At 46.0% G+C, this 19,365-nt stretch overlaps 1 protein-coding gene across 2 annotated transcripts in view; it reads left to right on the top strand.

Annotated features, from left to right (window-relative positions):
* The window catches only part of LOC128902681 (katanin p60 ATPase-containing subunit A-like 2), a 29,746-nt gene extending 10,884 nt beyond the window's left edge, over positions 1-18,862 (top strand). For both annotated transcript variants that reach the window (XM_054186086.1, XM_054186085.1), the window contains 6 exons: positions 949-1,067; positions 7,512-7,603; positions 9,507-9,617; positions 17,161-17,323; positions 18,289-18,391; positions 18,723-18,862. In XM_054186086.1, coding sequence (XP_054042061.1) covers positions 949-1,067; positions 7,512-7,603; positions 9,507-9,617; positions 17,161-17,323; positions 18,289-18,391; positions 18,723-18,862 — 728 coding nt within the window. The remainder of the gene's footprint in view (positions 1-948; positions 1,068-7,511; positions 7,604-9,506; positions 9,618-17,160; positions 17,324-18,288; positions 18,392-18,722) is intronic.
* Positions 18,863-19,365: the final 503 nt, after the last annotated feature.

The raw sequence follows: 19,365 nt of genomic DNA on the forward strand, positions 1-19,365 counted from the left end.
ACCTCCCTGGGCAGCCTGTTCCAGTGCTCTGTCACCCTCACCGTAAAGAAGTTTTTCCGTGTATTTGAATGGAACTTCCTATGTTCTAACTTGTGCCCATTACCCCTTGTCCTGTTGCTGGGAACCATTGAAAAGAGACTGGCACCATCCTCCTTCAACCCACCTTTTAGATACTTGTATGCCATAATAAGGTCTCCCCTCAGCCTTCTCTTCTCCAGGCTAAAGAGTCCCAGCTCTCTCAGCCTTTCCTCATAAGGGAGATGCTCCAGTCCCACAATCATCTTAGTTGCCCTTCGCTGGACCCGCTCCAGTAGTTCCCCGTCCCTCTTGAACTGGGGAGCCCAGAACTGGATGCAGTATTCCAGTTGTGGCCTCACCAGTGCAGAGTAGAGGGGGAGAATGACCTCCTTTGACCCACTGGCCACACTCTTCCCTGTGCAGCCCAGGATTCCATTGGCCTTTTTGGCAACAAGGGCACATTGTTGGCTTATGGATAATTTACTGTCTACCAGGAGCCCCAGATCCTTCTCCTCAGAGCTGCTTCCCAGCAGGTCCACCCCTAACCTATACTGGTGCTTAGCATTCTTCCTCCCCAGGTGGAGGACCTTGCACTTGCTTTTGTTGAACCTCATTAGGTTCCTCTCTGCCCAGCTCTCCAGCCTGTCCAGGTCACGCTGGATGGCAGCACGGCCCTCTGGAGTGTCGGCCACCCCTCCCAGTTTGGTATCATCAGCAAACTTGCTGAGGATACACTCTGTCCCATCATCCAGGTCATTAATGAATATAGTGAACAAAATTGGACCGAGTATTGACCCCAATGAGCCATGATTCTATGACTTTTTCTATTTTAATGGTTTTATCTGACCGATAGTGGAATGAGGGGAATTATTCAAACGTTCCCATTGTATTTCTTTAGAGAGTTCATTTCTTCCATGCTGCTGTTGGTAGGTACTGGAAAAACTTTGCTTGCTAAGGCTGTTGCCACAGAATGCAATACAACCTTTTTCAACATATCAGCATCCACCATCGTCAGCAAATGGAGGGGGGATTCAGAAAAACTTGTCCGGGTAAGAATTATTATCTTATTCGTTACACTTTAACAAACATCAGGTTTCCACTTAAAGAACTGGAGTTTAACACAGAACTGGAAAACGAGTATTCTGCTGATATTCATAGTCTTTCCTGTCTTGGACAAAACACAGGACTCTTGTTCATATCTAGCTCTTAAAATGAGAATAAATCACTTCTGCAGAAGTCTCACGATGGATTCTTGCTGTGGAATTTTAGTTCTATAACATAAGATGAAGCAGATGACCAAATCTTTGGCAGCAAAGATTTTTGACTCACTGAATAGTAGACAGGCAGTTCCTAATTAAGAAACTGTTTGCTTAGTGACCCTTTCAAAGCACTTCACATCCTTTCTGCATGGCTCAGCTCCTCAGCTCCCTACAAAATCTTATTTAGACTCCCAAATTCCCTACTTTTCTTAGTCTTCAGGGCACAGAATTGGCAAAGAATTCCCTCCTCACAAAGATCTTAGAGTCAAACACAGATGTAATGTTGTTTTAAGGAAGCTAGTTTGATGGGAAATGTATTTTTTGCATATAGTCTAGGAAGTTGCATGCATGGCTCAACCGTGGTACAAAAGAATTCAGGGATTCAGGTGTCACATCCTTGCCTTAAGATGCCCATCCTGATCTCTCTGTAATGTCCACCGTTTCGGTGTAAGAATTCCACAAGCTCTGAGCTTTTCTTTACGCTCATCTCTTAGGCTGCGCTTCGGATAGATACAGAGCTCTTGAAAATGAACAATCGTAACAGATTGCGCTCGGCGAATGGCACTACAAGCATTGTTAATCTCTCCTGAAATTCAGGCAATGTCTCCAACACGTAGTTATTCTTCATGTGTCCTTTTGTCCTTTAAAATGGCACATTTTTCTTCTGACATTCGCCTCCTATGTTATTGATCCTCTCGACATCTGCCTCAGTAGCTTCCTCGAAGTTCCCCTTCTTCAGGAGTAGGGATGGGACGGTCTGGTTTTTGACACCGCTGTCCCAAAGGAGTTTTGTGAAAACGCTGCAGCGTTTGCAATGATGCTGAATGAGACAGGAAAGGAGAGGCGGAGGAGTGGCCCTGTATGTTAGAGAACGCTATGAGAGCTCAGAAATCAAGTGCAGTGATGATGGGGTGGAGAGTGTTTGGATTAGGTTAAGGGCCGATAAAGCTGATATCGCTGTGGGAATCTGCTATAGACCTCCCAACCAAAGCAGTGAGGCGGACGAAGCTTTCTATAAGGAGCTGGGGGAAATCTGGCGGTCACTTGCCGTTGTTCTTGTGGGGGACTTTAACCTCCCGGATATCTGCTGGGAATACAACACAGCAGAGAGGGAACAATCCAGGAGGCTCCTGGAATGTGTGGAAGATAACTTCCTCACACAGCTGGTAAGTGAGCCGACCAGGGAAGGTGCCCTCCTGGACCTGCTTCTTGTGAACAGGGAAGAACTTGTGGGGGAAGTAAAGGTTGGTGGCCGTCTAGGGCACAGTGATCATGAGATGATCGAATTTCTAATTCTTGGAGAAACAAGGAGAGGGGTTAGTAAAACTGCCACCTGAGACTTCCAGAGGGCAAACTTTGATGTGTTCAGAAGACTGCCGGACAAAATCCCTTGGGAGGCTGTCCTGAAGGATATAGGAGCCCAGGAAGGCTGGACATTCTTCAAGAGAGAAGTCTTAAAGGCACAGGAGCAGGCTGTCCCTGTGTGCCGAAAAACAAGTAGGCGGGGAAGGAGACCGGCCTGGCTAAATAGGGACCTTTGGCTGGACCTCAAGAACAAAAGGAGAGTCCATGACCTCTGGAAGAGGGGGCAGGTCTCTCATGAAGACTATAAGGATATAGCGAAGATATGCAGGGAGAAAATTAGGGGAGCCAAAGCGCAGCTAGAGCTCAACCTGGCTACAGCTGTTAAGGATAACAAAAAATGTTTCTATAAATTCATTAACAACAAAAGGAGGATTAGGGAAAAATCTCCCTCCCTTACTGGATGCAGAGGGAAACATAGTCACAAAGGATGAGGAAAAGGCTGAGGTGCTCAACGCCTACTTTGCCTCAGTCTTTAGCAGTGGAACGAGCTGTTCCCTGGGCACCCAGCCTCGTGAGCTGGGAGACAGGGAGGGGAAGCTGGACGAGGTCATCGCAATTAAAGAGGAAGTGATCAGTGACCTGCTACACTGCTTGGATGCACACAAGTCTATGGGACCAGATGGGTTACATCCAAGAGTGCTGAAAGAGTTGGCAGACGTGCTCGCCAAGCCACTTTCCATTATCTCCCTGAAGTCATGGCTAACTGGGGAGGTCCCAATGGCCTGGAGGGGAGCAAATGTAGCGCCCATCTACAAAAAAGGCAGAAAGGAGGATCCGGGAAACTATAGGCCTGTCAGTCTGACCTCGCTAGCAGGGAAGGTCATGGAGCAGATCATCTTGAATGCCATTACAAGTCATATAATGGACAACCAGGGGATCAGGCCTAGTCAGCATGGGTTTATGAAAGGCAGGTCCTGCCTGACCAACCTGATCTCCTTCTATGACAAGATGACCAGATTATTGGATAAGGGAAAGGCTGTGGACATTGTCTACCTAGACTTTCGAAAAGTATTTGACACTGTCCCCCGTAGAATTCTCAGGGAAAAACTGGCAGCTCATGGCCTGGATGAGCATACGATCTGCTGGATCAAGCACTGGCTGGATGGGCGGTCCCAAAGAGTGGTGGTCAATGGAGTTAAATCCAGCTGGCGGCCGGTCACAAGCGGTGTCCGTCAGGGCTCGGTGTCGGGACCATTTCTGTTTAACATCTTTATTGATGACCTTGATAAGGACATAGAGTGTATCATCAGCAAGTTTGCAGATGACACCAAGCTAAGCGGGAGTGTTGATCTGCATGAGGATAGGGAGGCTCTACAGAGAGACTTGGATAGGTTGGATCGATGGGCCAATGCTAACGGTATGAGCTTCAACAAGGCCAAGTGCCAGGTCCTGCACTTGGGCCACAACAACCCCATGCATCGCTACAGGCTTGGGGAAGTGTGGCTGGAGAGCTGCCTGGCAGAAAAGGACCTGGGGGTTCTAATTGACACGCGGCTGAACATGAGCCAGCAGTGTGCCCAGGTGGCCAAGAGGGCCAATGGCATCCTGGCTTGTATTAGAAATAGTGTGACCAGCAGAAGGAGGGAGGTGATTGTCCCCCTGTACTCAGCACTGGTGAGGCCACACCTTGAGTATTGTGTCCAGTTCTGGGCACCTCAATACGAGAGAGATATCGAGGTGCTGGAGCGAGTGCAGAGGAGGGCAACGAAGCTGGTGAAGGGCCCCGAGAATAAATCTGATGAGGAGCGATTGAAGGAGCTGGGACTGTTTAGTTTGAGGAAGAGGAGGCTGAGGGGGGACCTCATCGCTCTCTACAACTACTTGAAAGGCCATTGTAGAGAGGTTGGTGCTGGTCTCTTTTTTTTTTTTTTTTTTTTTTTTTTTTTGGAAGGGACCTCTAGAGATCATCTAGTCCAACTCCCCTGCTAGAGCAGGGTTGCCTAAAGCACATCCCTCAGGGCTGCATCCAGGCGGGTCTTGAAAATCTCCAGAGAAGGGGACTCCACAACCTCCCTGGGCAGCCTGTTCCAGTGCTCTGTCACCCTCACTGTAAAGAATTTTTTCCGTGTATTTGAACGGAACTTCCTATGTTCTAGCTTGTGCCCATTACCCCTTGTCCTGTCGCTGGGAACCATTGAAAAGAGCCTGGCTCCGTCCTCCTTAAACCCACCCTTTAGGTACTTGTAAACATTAATCAGGTCCCCCCTCAACCTTCTCTTCTCCAGGCTAAAGAGTCCCAGCTCTTTCAGCCTTTCCTCATAAGGGAGGTGCTCCAGTCCCACAATCATCTTGGTTGCCCTACGCTGGACTCGCTCCAGTAGTTCCCTGTCCCTCTTGAACTGGGGAGCCCAAAACTGGACACAGTACTCCAGTTGTGGCCTCACCAGTGCAGAGTAGAGGGGAAGAATGACCTCCCTCGACCTACTGGCCACAGTCTTCCCTATGCAGCCCAGGATGCCATTGGCCTTCTTGGCGACAAGGGCACACTGCTGGCTCATGGATAATTTGCTGTCTACCAGGACCCCCAGGTCCTTCTCCTCAGAGCTGCTTCCCAGCATGTCCGCCCCTAACCTATACTGGTGTTTGGCATTCTTTCTTCCCAGGTGCAGGACCCTACACTTGCTTTTGTTGAACCTCATTAGGTTCCTCTCTGCCCAGCTCTCCAGCCTGTCCAGGTCACGTTGGATGGCAGCACGGCCCTCTGGAGTGTCGGCCACCCCTCCCAGCTTGGTATCATCAGCAAACTTGCTGAGGATACACTCTGTCCCATCATCCAGGTCATTAATGAATATATTGAACAAAATTGGTCCAAGTATTGACCCCTGAGGGACACCACTCGTTACAGGCCTCCAACTGGACTCTGTGCCGCTGATCACAACCCTCTGGGTTCTGTCACTCAGCCAGCTCTCGATCCACCTCACTGTCACCTCGTCTAGCCCATACTTCCTCAGCTTCCTAATGAGGATGTTATGGGAGACAGTGTCAAAAGCCTTGCTAAGGTCAAGGTAGATGACATCTACGGCTCTCCCCTCATCCAGCCAACCCGTTATAACATCATAGAAAGCTATCAGATTGGTCAGGCATGATTTGCCCTTGGTAAATCCATGCTGACCACTTCCAATAACTTCCTGTTCCTCTATGTGTTTGGAGACGACATCCAGAATGAGTCGCTCCATTACCTTCCCAGGGACAGAGGTGAGACTAACCGGCCTGTAGTTCCCTGGGTCCTCCTTCTTGCCTTTTTTGAAGATTGGAGTGACGTTAGCCTTCCTCCAGTCCTCAGGCACCTCTCCTGTTCCCCATGACCTTGCAAAGACAATGGAGAGTGGTCTAGCGATAACATCTGCCAGCTCTCTCAGCACTCGCGGGTGCATCCCGTCAGGGCCCATGGATTTATGAATGTCCAGCTTGGCCAAGTGGTCTCTGACTCTCTGTCTCTTCTGGCTCTCTGTCTCTTCTCACAGGTAATTAGCGATAGAACAAGAGGCAATGGGTTCAAGCTGCAGCAGGGTAGGTTTAGGCTGGACATAGGAAAAAATTCTTCCCAGAAAGAGTGGTCAGACACTGGAATAGGCTGCCCAGGGAGGTGGTGGAGTCACCATCCCTGGATGTGTTTAAGACTCGTTTAGATGTGGTGTTAAGGGATATGGTGTAAGGGAGAACTTTGTAGAGTGGAGTTGATGGTTGGACTTGATGATCCCAAGGGTCTTTTCCAACCTAAATGATTCTATGATTCTATGAATTTGTGGCGCTTCCCCCTTAGTTGAGTTTTTTGGCAGAATCCAGCAACGAAATAAGATTGTGGATTGGGACAGCTCGGAGAAAAATATTGTGTGAATTTATATCCTAAAATGACATGAGGCTGGCGCAGGCGTTCTCTGAAGTTGTGTGAAGTATATGCGGGTTTTTTTTGTCATCTGGAGAAACGTTCGCTCATCCCGTTTTCCTCAGTTCTCAGCTGTATTGGTGTGATTTTATATTTTACATTTGTAGGAAACTTGCAAACTGGTCACGGACTACGTGTGACTCCAGGCAAATAATTTAAACACGGTGCTTCATATCCAAAGTGTAGGAAACAATATATATATCGTTTTAAATTTGGGGGTTTTTTTAAGTGTTCAGATTAAAAAGTGCTGGATTAATATATATTGTGAATGGTATTTATTTCAAAACTCAAAGAACGCTTAACTGAAGAAGCACTGACAATGTTTTTACTGCTAATACAAGCCTCTCCGTGTTCACAGAAAAATAGATGAAACTTCTTTCCCAGAAGGGCAGACCCGGATTTTGTGTGTCAGCTTAGTATTTCATTTTTTAATCTTGATTGTTCAAGCAGTTTATGGTTGGGTGTTTTTTTTTTTTTCACCAGGAAAAACATAAGAACTGCCTGATGGTTATCAGGAGAATCAGTCCATTCTCTTTCATTACGGTTCAGCTGATTTCTAATTTTTTATTATTTTTTTTTCTCAAATCCTTATTTAAAAAACTACAAATGGAGCAACAACAAAAGACGGACCTTTAATCTCTGATAACAATTTAGGAGTTCCCAGAATCCTCTGATGGATCATTTTCTTCTATCCCATTATTCGCAGGGTACTCTGATAGGATTTAGCCAGAAAGATTTATATATAAAGACAGGATTACGAGCCTGTGTTCTTTATATCTCCTTTACAAACCTTTCAGAATTTGAGAGGATTCGGGGATCCTCAGCCTACCCAGAGCTTTTTCCCAACAGATAGCCCTTTTTGTCCTGGAAGTTTGGAATATGGGTACTGTTATTTATCCGCTATGCCAGTTGGCACTTAATGCCTTTTTGTGTTAATTTTCTTGTTAATCTTGTCTGTCATGTTTACTCTTCTCTCTAAACAGGTATTATTTGAGCTTGCCCGGTACCATGCTCCTTCCACAATTTTCTTGGATGAGCTGGAGTCAGTTATGAGTCAAAGAGGGACTATTTCTGGGTAACTGATGAGACCACTTCCTATGGCTTTAGGAGAATATTTCTCCTCCTTTTACTGCATCTTTTCACTAGTGTGCGTGTGTGTTCGGGTGCTGACCAACCTTTCATCGTACAGTGTACCCGTTAGAAACAAATCTTTGCTAAACTAAAGCCTGAGGCTATGCCGTAAACATCAACCGGAGCATGACCGGGCCCCTGAAAGTCTTGTCTTTTAGATTTTGTTGACATTATAATTGCTTTGAGTGATAATGGTAATTTTCACGACTTTTTAAGTATTTTTTCCTCTGTTCTGGTGTCAGCGTTAGGAGCCTCGCGGTGTGTTATTGTCAGAATCAGCTCCGAAAGCGCTGCGTGATGGGAGCGTTGCATACGCTGGGGGGATTTAAAGAGCGAGATGTAGCGGTCGTTTCGGCCGCAGTAGATGAGATCAGCAGAGAAGCAAGCGTGAAAGGCAGGTTGTGTGAAGATCAGCAAGGGACTGTGGGTCCAGCAAGACTGTGAGAAGGAGGGAGGTGCAAGAGCGTATAACTGCTGGTGCTGCACTTTATTTCCACTTCAAATCCCTTATTTTAAAGGCAGTGGTGGGGGGGGAAACAACAGATGATTTGTTAGAAGCGAATGAGAAGCAGCTGATTTTAGGACGCTTTGGACAGGCTTGGGCGTAGCAGGGTAAGATGGAGTGTACGCGGTGGAATGGCATTTTCGTTAATGGGACAAATTTTGGTGACGTTGTCGGGACTTCCAGGTGCAGGAAATGGGAGGATGTCGTTATTGTCATCCATGGTGTACCCAGTTTATCGTTAAAAAACAGATTGCAAAGGTTAGGGATGGGGAAGAAGCAGGAGAAATATAAAAATATTGTTATAACCATTAGGAGTCCATTACAGGGGATTTTATGTACTGTAAATTATATACTCACAAAGATTTATAAATAGATATCATGAAGATACAACTTGTAATAATTGTCAGTTAATAGCTGTAGATTATGGGCCAAATTTTGCCTTCATATATACTTCTAAAAGCTCTCATTAACACCACTGGATTATATATTTTAATAAGGATTTTTATCTAAGATTATGTAGTTACTTTTACATATCCTGATGAAATATTGACTTGGCACCGACGCGCGGAGGCCTTTGCAGAAATAAGCCATTAAACCTGAATTGTAGCTCTTACCATCTAAGGCCCTGGTGTTGTCTCTGGGTTTGATCCAGGAGTTTCCAAGAGAACTCCACATCCGGGACCCAGCGCTCAAACTGGTTTCCTGCAAAAATGGATTACCTGGGGCAGGGCCAGAATTCTTTGCGTTTTGCTGAAGTTCCCCTTCTCTTTTTGAGGAAGGATCCTTTCTGGGGTGGTCGCTGCCCTGTTTTTAAATTCGTTTCGATGCAGCGTCTTTTTCTTTCGATGGAACTGTTTTGCTTTTGATAGAACATTTTGCAAGATATTGAATTCAGTCGGTGTGTCTTCTTGTGGCCACTTAACATTCACTCACTGGAAAATGCCAGTAGTTGCCCAGAATAGGTAGGGGTGTTAGTTATTTAATTAAAACTATCGCATTAAAAAAAATTCTCTTACGTAGATCAAACAATCAAAGCCTTAGATGTTTTCCAGTAAGCATCAACATTGCATGGAGATTAATATGAATAAAAAAATAAAACTGAATACTTTCTTTGGATCCAGTAATAGTGAATTCTCCTCACTTTAATGCACCCAAAAGAGTCCATTTAAGTAATCATTAGAAAGCTTGATTTTAATGCTTGGATGTTAGCTAATGGAGCTTAATCATGCTTTGAACTGGGGCAAAACTGTGACAAGGGCTCAGTTGCTGTGAATGACACTGTATAAATAAAGATGATTACTTTAATGCACTGAGCAAATAATATTTCTCTGAATCTTGGTAGCGGTGAACACGAAGGAAGTCGGCGGATGAAAACAGAATTACTGGTGCAGATGGATGGCTTGGCCCGATCTGATGATCTTGTATTTGTTTTAGCAGCTTCCAATCTGCCATGGTAAGAGATCCAGAGAGTACATTTTGAATACATTTGCATGAGCTTCTAAGCACAGATAAAGATTTTATTTAGACTTTTGCAGCAAAAGCCTTGATATTTGGTTAAAGCATTTAAAGATTAATTTGGAGCTTTTACTTTTAAACTCTACAATTCTTGCTATTTGTGCCACATGAGAATAATCCGTAATAAAGTCAACATATGCTGGTGCTACCAGCTGCTAATATTTAAAATGGAGTATTTGACTTTAGAGGCAAGTTATTTACTATGTTTAAGTTAAGAAGGGTTTCAGCCTGGAACTGTAAGGTGCTTAAAACATCTAGTGCTTAGAAGGATACTCCATAAATAGGAATGTTGGATTTTATTGGTATCGAATGTGACTTTTAACAGTTGAGGGACAAAATTCTTCAGTTTCTTTAACATAATTTAGAACAGAAGAATAAGATTGGAACTGGGGCGCTTCATCCTGTTGGTTCTCAAAACGGGCAGGACACGGTGTTGAGAACACGACAGCCAGGAGAGGACGAGGGAGGGAGGTAATACGTTGTGTGACGACTGTGGATGCTGGGGGGAGTCCAACAGACAGCAGAAAATGGCCAGCTCGTGTGTTCTCCTTGAAGAACGTCTCCCATGGCCACTGTCAGAAGCCAGCATGTTGATCCGGCTTGATCACTCATCTGAACTAGTCTAGCGTGTCTCTTTCTTTCATGCGAAACATTATCAAATGGTGGCAAATGGTACCTGGGGAAAACGACGACTGTTGGTTAAACACAGATATTTTTAACAGTCTAATTTGTAGCTCGCTAATCATTTTCCAGAACGGGAGACAACGCTTGTACGGGGAGTTGAAGCACACTGATGATGGGCTTGTTTTTGAAGTTCGTTTTCATAGGTCTGGAACTAGTCTGTGGATTTCTGCCTGCCCCAAGATTCCCCCTGTCCCTGGGCTACCGATCCGTGAAATCTTCATTAGAAGAACATCCTTTCCTGCTGAGAAATCTGCGCGTTGAAAGCAGAGGGGAACCTCAGCAAAATAAACTGTGCAAATTATCTGTTCGGTGAGGGACAGTCTTGGAGGCAGACGTCTGCAAAAAGATGAGTTAGGCATAAGGAGAGTTTTATTCTTCCTTTCCCTGAAGTAAACATGAAGCAGAGAAATAGGAGGTGTCTGCTGGGGGCAGACTGTCTGCCTAACGTTTTTGCAGTTTGCTGATCATCATAGCACTGAGGTCTTTCTTGATGTCCATGTCCCCAAAGGCACACGGACCTACGGGCCTATTCACCTCTTACATGTCGAGGTGGTCAAGCTAGGAGTCTGAAGAGGAGAAGACCTGTTTCTAGGGAGCTTCAAACCATGGTTTGGGAGAAATGACCTTGTGTGAGCAGCAGCTCAGCAGCATTTCGAGCGGCGATACTTGAAATTTGTCTGAAAAGCAAGTTGTTCATTGACGGGATGCTTGCCCAGCTCCGCAGTGTGACAGCAGAGCAGGGCATCCAAAACTGGCTGGGAGCAAGTGAGGGCTCCACACCCACAAAACCACAGGCTTCATTCCTGGGTGGTTGTTTTTCACAATTAGAGATTTTTGGCTGGTTCTTGTGAGGTTGCCAAAGGAGATGTGTTAGAAGAGCCTTTCTCTGTGACTGGAGGACTTTGGGCTGTGATCAGCGGGCTGTAGGAAGTGTCCGGGTCTGAATGATGCAGCGTGTGTATCCACAGCACCTTGCCGTTGAGTACGTATGAAAAAGCATCAACTCCCAGTGCGTAGTTTATTTTGTGTAACGTACAAATGTTTCTTGGTCATGACACACCACCTAACGTTCTCTCGCAAAGTTTGTGGTAACAACACTCCATCATCTTTCATTAATTTTGTGGGCAGTGTTCACCTCACATAATTTTGGCACCTAAAGTAGAAGAGAAGTTTCCTCTGCTGTGAGACAGTCAACAGCTGATGACACCAAGCTGAGTGGTGCGGTTGATGTGCCTGAGGGACAGGATGCCATCGAGAGGGACCTGGGTAGGCTTGAGAATTGGGCCCCTGTGAACTTCATGAGTTCAAGTGCAGGGTCCTGCACCTGGATCACAGCAATCCCAAGCACAAATCCAGGCTGAGCGGAGAATGGATGGAGAGCAGCCCTGAGGAGAACGTCTTGGGGGTGTTGGAGCAGGGCCAGAGGAGGCCCCGGAGATGCTGGGAGGGCTGGAGCCCCTCTGCTGTGAGGACAGGCTGAGAGAGTTGGAGGGGTTCAGCCTGGAGAAGAGAAGGCTCCGGGGAGACCTTCGAGCCCCTTCCAGTCCCTAAAGGGGGTTTCTAAGATGGGAACAAACTTTTTAGAGGGCCTGTTGTGATAGGACAAGGGGTGATGGTTTTAAAGTAAAGGAGGGGAGATTGAGACTAGATAGAAGGAAGAAATTTTGTATGTAGAGGGTGTTGAAAGCCTGGCCCAGGTTGCCCAGAGAGGTGGTAAATGCTCCATCCCTGGAAACATTTCTGGTCAGGCTGGACAGGGCTTGGAGCAACCCGGTCTAGTGGGAGGTGTCCCTGCTCATGGCAGGGGGTTGGAGTAGATGGCCTTGAAAGGTCCCTTCCACCCCAAACCATTCTGTGATTCTACGACACAACCGATGCAGCAATTCAGAGCAAGTGGCAGAGTCTGTGTGTTGGGTTGGGGGATTTATGCCTTGGACAAACTCATGAATTTAAATCAGTACAAAATCCACCCCATTTTGTGTTACAGTGTCTCCATGAAAGGAACTGAACAGAACTTGATTTAATTATGTTCCAGTTGTGTAAGAAAATGCTGAAAAACAAATAGCTACTGTACGTGTGAATATTTAAGTTTGAAAGATAATTAATATATTAATAAGTCCTTCATCTCTTTGTGGTTCATTACTGATACACTGTAAATGTTTATGTTACTGTAGCATCGTTATCCTTTTAGAAAGAGAAACTCCGAGCAACGCATTACACCTTTCCGTGGTCTTCTCCTGAATTACCCTGCCAGTAGCTAAGCCTCACATGTAATGCTGCAGCATGGCAGTATTAAAAAGGCTCGGATGTCTTTAGAGGATCCGTGTCTTTCTACTCTCGCGCAGGGGTTTGAAAGGAAAAATCGGGTATTTGAAGCCCACTGAGGAAGAGGGCAGAGATGACAACCGCTCTGAAGGTCACTGTGTGGCTGGTGCTGGATCTAGGCATCGTGGAAGGGTGTTAAGCATGAAGCTGACCTCTCTCCGTATGCTTCACTCTCTACATCTACCTGAAAGGAGGGGGTAGCCAGGGGGGGTCGGTCTCTTCTCCCAAGGAACAGGCGATAGGACAAGAGGAAATGGCCTCAAGTTGCACCAGGGGAGGTTTAGATGGGATATTAGGAAAAATTTCTTCACCGAAAGGGTTGTCAAGCATTGGAACAGGCTGCCCAGGGCAGTGGTGGAGTCACCATCCCTGGAGGTATTTAAAAGCCGGGTAGACGCGGTGCTGAGGGACATGGTTTAGCGGTGGCTTTGTCAGTGTCAGATTGATGGTTGGACTCAATGATCTGAAAGGTCCCTTCCAACTCAGACAATTCTGTGATTCTGTGATAAGAGATTCCTGCGTGCGTCTTGTTACTGCGCGTCTGCCTTATGCAACCGATAAACTCTTTCCGGAAAGTCAGGCAAAAATGACAGAGTACAGTTTTGAGTGTGCTACGCAGTTGGTTTTGGATCATTTTGCAATTCTGAAGTGCTAACTTCTGCAAAATTTCGTTCTTTGAAACACCAAAAATGTTTTTGTAAGTTTTTAAAATGACAGGATTTGTATTTTGGGGGAACTGCTCCCACACGAATCTGGCAACTTCTGTTGGTACGAGGGTGGCAGCTGAGCCACTGGGAGCAGCCAGCTCCCACTTCCGTTAAGTTTTATCCCGGTTTCCTTTTGGACTTCCTCAACGTCGCTCACAGGCAGGTTGGATTTTGCCCTTTCTTAAGCAAATCCAACCTATGGATGATGGTTGTCTGGCAGAAGTGTGGCTGACGCTTTAAGGGGTGGCCGAGCGTATGCTCAGAAAGGTGTTTTAGGGGGATGGAAGGTCATGAACATTTTTGTTGAGGCTCACAGCCTTGAGGAATTTGGGATTGTCTGCTTTCAGAGAGGTCGGCGGGGTTTGAACCCCTTTTAAGATCTCAACGATATTTTTACAGTTAATTTTTATGTGTATTAGGCGACGTTCAGCCCTCCTGTAAGACCCCAGACTTCAGCTGCACAGGGATATTTCGTAACAAAAGTCGAGAGCCGAGGTTGTGGCTTCAGAGCGCAGCCCTGTGTTCTCGCAAACATTTGGTGTTAAGCTGGATTTCAAGAGATTTGTTTAACTTGGATCTTTATTGATCATGGGGGAAACAAACAAAAAAAAAAAAATTAGTACCAAGCTGCTTTTAGATGAATGAAAAGAAGCCTAAACAAAGCTCTTTACGCCGTCCTAAGCTGCACTGCAGCCATTGATCTTCCTCGTCAGCCAGCGCTTGCTGCCCAGCCTCGCTTCCCACGACTCATCAGCGAGGCGCTTCCTATTGACAAATCACTCGTTGAAATGATTCAATGTAATTAAATACAATACAGGCCTAATTAGGGAAGAAATAAAGCGATCCTTAACCATGTAGTGAATGTTTCCTAATGTATTAGCGTATTTAATTCGACTTCCATTGTGGTGCTGCTTTCTTCTCCCTCTCCACCCTCAGGGTGGGTCAATCATAGAATGGTTTGGGTTGGAAGGGACCTTTGAAGGCCATCTAGTCCAATCTCCTTGCCATGGGCAGGGACATCTTCAACTAGATCAGGTTGCTCGGAGCCCCGTCCAACCTGGCCTGGAATGTTTTGCGTGGCCAAGATGGGTTCAAGGAGATACGAGCTGCAAAATCCAAATCAGATCTGGGATTGCCCCGTAGCGAGCCTTTGCCATCACTCTCAGCAGGAGAAGAGCAGAGGAGGACGGTGTGGGGAAGCCCTCAGAGGAGCAGGAGAAGACGTGGAGTGAGAACAAGCCCTCAGCTTGGGGGGGCTCTGCCCAGGCCGTCTGCGCGGGAGGACGGGAGGTGGGAAGGGTGAGAAGCTCATTCCTTCTTGGTGCCTTTTCCTCCAGAGCGCTGCGGTGATGATGGCGCTAGGCAGGGGTTAATTCTGGAACCGTCAGCCCTTGTTGCTGTTTCTGAGTTCCCCTCTGGCGTTGCTGAGGTCTCTTAATTTCTGCATTAAATGCATTCGTTACCCTTCTCCCTTCTGGAAATGAAAATAGGTGTCTGTCTTGTTTATCGTCATGATATTTGTGATGGCACGATGCTTCCTGATGCTCCCAAAAGTCACCCACTTTTATAGGCCCTGTACAGCTCTCTGTATGGTTTCATGAGCATTTCTTAATACTTTTATTGGTTATCGTTTCAGACAATATTTTGGTTGGCTCAGTGCTTATTATTCTATTCTGGTTAATGTCACTTAACCTTGCATTTGATCGCTAACAAAACAATTTAGCAAACAACCTAAACACTTAAGATAACAAAAATATTATGGCTTTATTTTCCTCTTTAGCCAACCAGTGAGGTCACTGTAACCTGGCTGGATAAATAGAGCAAGTTCTGTGTATCAGGGGACTTACTTCCAGAACGTGGCTAGGGAGCTCATGAAATTGTGATCTCGGGGGGGACACCCCAGGAGTGCTCTGAAGCAGGAGAAGTGACGGGAAATGTCATCGTTTAGAGGATTTGTAGGGTATTTGCAGAGACTCTGGCAGTGGTTGTCCTTTGCCTGCAAGGACGGGTTGGAGTACCTGCGCGGGCACCTCTAAAACCCTGAGAACTTTCGCCCTGCTCCCGCAGAGGATGGTAATACGGGTAAATAACAGCCAAGGGGTTGGTCAGCCAGGGAGTGATTATTTCCAGCCAAACAAAGCAATTTTGAGAAGAAGTCGAGCTGAAAAATACATTTGGAAGGAGAGCGGGGGACTCACGTGGTATTTTGTCCTTTCGGGGTGGGACCCTGTGCGAGAGGCATTGCCCTGAATGTTGGACGGCATCTTAAACAGCCTAAAAGCATCACTGCTAATATCAATGTACCAACAGCCATTGATTAGCAAACTCTGGTATTTACTTCTGGGATGGATCTGAGTGAATTCCTGTTGTCCTCCAAGTTCCTATGGATCTGGTTTTCTAATCTTCGCTTCCGTTGCCCTTGGCTCGCTGCGTGCGGAACAGCTCTTCCAAACCAAGAGGTCCTTTCCAGGGAAAAAGGTGCTTCTGCTCCTGCTGGCCAGGCGTGCCGAGGTCTGTGGAAATATGGAGATTTGGGAGCCCGTTTTTTGGTTTTCTTTATCATGTGCTATGCCAGGAGAAAACATTTGCTGTTAAAAAATAAGGACAAGTCACCAAAGGTGACAGAAATGAGCTTTGCTGGCGCGCTACAGATCTGTCTTGAATGGGGCCAGCAGAGAAAGATTGGTTCAGCCCTTGGAAGGATCACAGCTCAGCGCAGCTCCTGGAAGGCACTGGAGACTTCCAGAGTGAGTGATTATTTTGTAGCAGCTATTTCTTCTTGAAAATTGTACGGATGACTGGAATACTTGTAGACCGTTCCCATTACACAAGTGCCGAGGGATGGACTGGAGCAGGAATTTGTATTCAGTTGTTGGGTTGTGTTACCCTTAGATTCGAACACTTGGGGGAAAAAAAATAGATTAAACTGAACTGTTTGGATGCGCGTCCGAGAGGAGCTGGCGGGCCGGGCGTCCTGACACTCGGTAGACTCTTTGGCACCGGCAAGAAGGACTGTTTCTAGATGGTGATGAAATGCATTGAGAAAACAGAAAGAAACATTCATTTTTTTCTTTCAAGCTTCTTTTGTGCATCACAAGCAAGTAAAAATTGAAGAGTAGCCTTAATCTTTTCTATTTTACCTTTTTCTTTTCCCTTTTTTTTTTTTTTTTTAAGTAAACCACCTTTATCAGTGTTGATGTTGACAGAGTCATGGTTTTTTGGCTCCAGCCTGTCCGTCCTTCACATGATCCTTTTCATACGGGTATTTTCCTTTGTGGCTGTATTATTTTATAATTTGTATTGCAGGAGCAGTCTCAGCTCGACGGCTTGTTCTGCCATGAACACGGCCCTCGCATCCAAGACCTTCCGTCTGTATTTTCTACCTACTAAGCATCCTTTACAAAGTAGCAATTAATTAGTCCTGACGGTGCCCCAGACAGACGATTTGTAGTGTCTCCTTACTAGCAAGGGGAGAAAGGGAGAGGTTGTTACTGATGAGACACGCTGCGGGTGAACACCAGAGCCAGAGACAACTACAACTTCTGAGTGTTAGTGTTAGGACTCATTGTCACGTACCGCTAACATACCGAACAGGAATACACCGGATAATTAATCCTTTTTTTCTTTTTTTTTTTAATTAATTAGGTTGACACAGTTACAAGTGGGATTGAAAAATGTCAGTCCCTGCAGCAAGGCACTTGCTGTCAGCGCCACGTCTCCGCAACGAGACGTGCTGAGATGATTCCTCTCCTCCTTTGCTTGCAGGGAGTTAGATTCCGCCATGCTGCGGCGGTTGGAGAAGAGGATTTTGGTTGACCTCCCCAGTAAAGAGGCACGGCGGGTGATGATCCAGCACTGGCTGCCCCCTCTGAGCAACAGTGGAGGAGTGGAGCTGAGGACGGAGCTGGACTACAGCTTGCTGGGGCAGGTGAGGCAGCAGTGCGGCGGGAACAATGCCCACCTCCGTGCTTAAGGTCTTCCTGGGTGGGAACGGTACACAAGAGTGACATACATCACCCACAGCGGTGGCATTATGTCGCGGCAGACAAAGTCCGGAGGGTTGGGACAGCACCTCCCTGTCCCTCAGCTCGGTTTGAGCCTCCGGCCAAAGGCAGACCAGCGAGACACGGGGCTGAGCGTTTCACCCGGCCGTGGAAACCACTGGTTTCGCACAGCTCTGCTTGCAAACCGGCGTGCGCTCATCCTCTCTGTTGGGCCAACTTTGCAGCCTTAAATACAGGGAGACTTCCAGCAACAGTATATTTTATCACTCTTCTCACCAAGCTGGGAGCACTTCCAATTCATTGGGGTAATGAACAGTTAATTGTGTGGGGAAGGTTTGTCACAGCTCCACTGCTGCAGGAGAAAAAAGCATTTAGACAGTGAAGGGAGTCACTGGAAGCCCAGGCTTTCTTCATTTAGCCCTTTGTCCCATCCTAAAGTCTTTGAAAGGATCTTATAAGTAATTATTTATAAACGTCTTATATTTATAAAGGGCCCAGCTGGCCCTTTTTATTACATCTGTTCACAAAGCCAGTACTGCTCAGGTTTTGTTTCATAAATGCTAATAAGGAAATATAGTTGTTATGATTAACAGGAAAACTGGGAAGGGACACAGAAAGGTGGGTTTTCTTTGACCTACGGAAAATCGCCCTTTAGGAAGAAAATGCCCAGTCTTTTCCTTGCTCCTACAAGGTACCGCGGCCATTCGAAACAAGAATCATACTGTTGAGGGGAGGGTACACATAAATGTGTGTGTGTATATACACACACACACACTTCAGACAGGAATCGACTTTACACATATTTTATATAAAGCTATATAAAATATATATGCTTGTAAATGCCATTCCTGTGCGAGCTGTAAGCTGTAACGTATCATTCTGATCCCAGGAAACCGAGGGATACTCCGGCTCAGACATAAAACTCGTCTGCAAGGAAGCAGCCATGAGACCAGTGAGGAAAATTTTCGATGCTCTTGAAAATCACCCACCAGGTACGGCAGCTCCGAGTAGAGAATCCCAGCTGGGAGATGCTGCTCTCCTGCTCTGACTCTGGGAATTATAATTTTAGGCCCAGCAGGTGGAGCTCTGTTATCTGTTTAGAAAAGTTTTAAACTGTGTATTTCTAAAACATCCACCTAAGCGAACATTTCGGAAAATTAGGCCTTTTTTAAAAGCTGTAGCTGCGCTCTGTGCACAAATACAAATTTTCCTTTATCTCACTAAGCTTATTGGTTTTGTATATTAAGTGTTGCATTAGGCAAGGGACATAAAAGAATGTCTTTTGGTAATAATAACAGTATTTAATGATTTTTTTCTTTTTAGGTAACAGTAACTTCCCCGTGATCCGATTAGACACGATCACAACAGCAGATTTCCTGGATGTGATCGCCCACACCAAGCCATCAGCGAAGAACCTAAGCCAGAAGTACACAGCTTGGCAGAGAGAATTTGAGTCAGTTTAAAAAGAAAAAAAAAAAAAACCCTAAAAGACTGAAAAACTTCCAACTTTTACTATCCAAAATGGCATCGCCTTGCCTCCAAACGAGCGAATGGTGAAGGGGAAGGAAGTGCTCTTGTTTCCAGGGAAGAGAAGCAGTGACAAACACCAGGGGGAAATCTTCGCTTTCAAAATTTAATTGGAGGGGTGTTTGGTTATTTTTGATTAGCCATTTTCAACGGCCATCCAAAAAAAACCATTCTTCATGGAAATAACGTAATGGCAGTTGCTGTGTAATGAAGACTCCGGCCTTAATTTTATGGATAAAGACTTAAAAGAGTGCTTGCTTCTCGGTCTTTATTCACGCCAGTTCTTTATGGGTTTGGGGTAGAAGAACCGGAGCAGAAAGCTCGTTAAGAACAGTCAGATGATTAGTGTAATTCTCCCTTTCTGATTCACAGCAGAGACCTGCACCCTTTTTAATGACATGTGACCTCTTTCGGTGACATTCAGGACCTTAGCAGTGCC

This window comes from Rissa tridactyla, chromosome Z (assembly GCF_028500815.1).
Source record: "Rissa tridactyla isolate bRisTri1 chromosome Z, bRisTri1.patW.cur.20221130, whole genome shotgun sequence".
NCBI classification, from domain to species: Eukaryota; Metazoa; Chordata; class Aves; order Charadriiformes; family Laridae; genus Rissa; species Rissa tridactyla.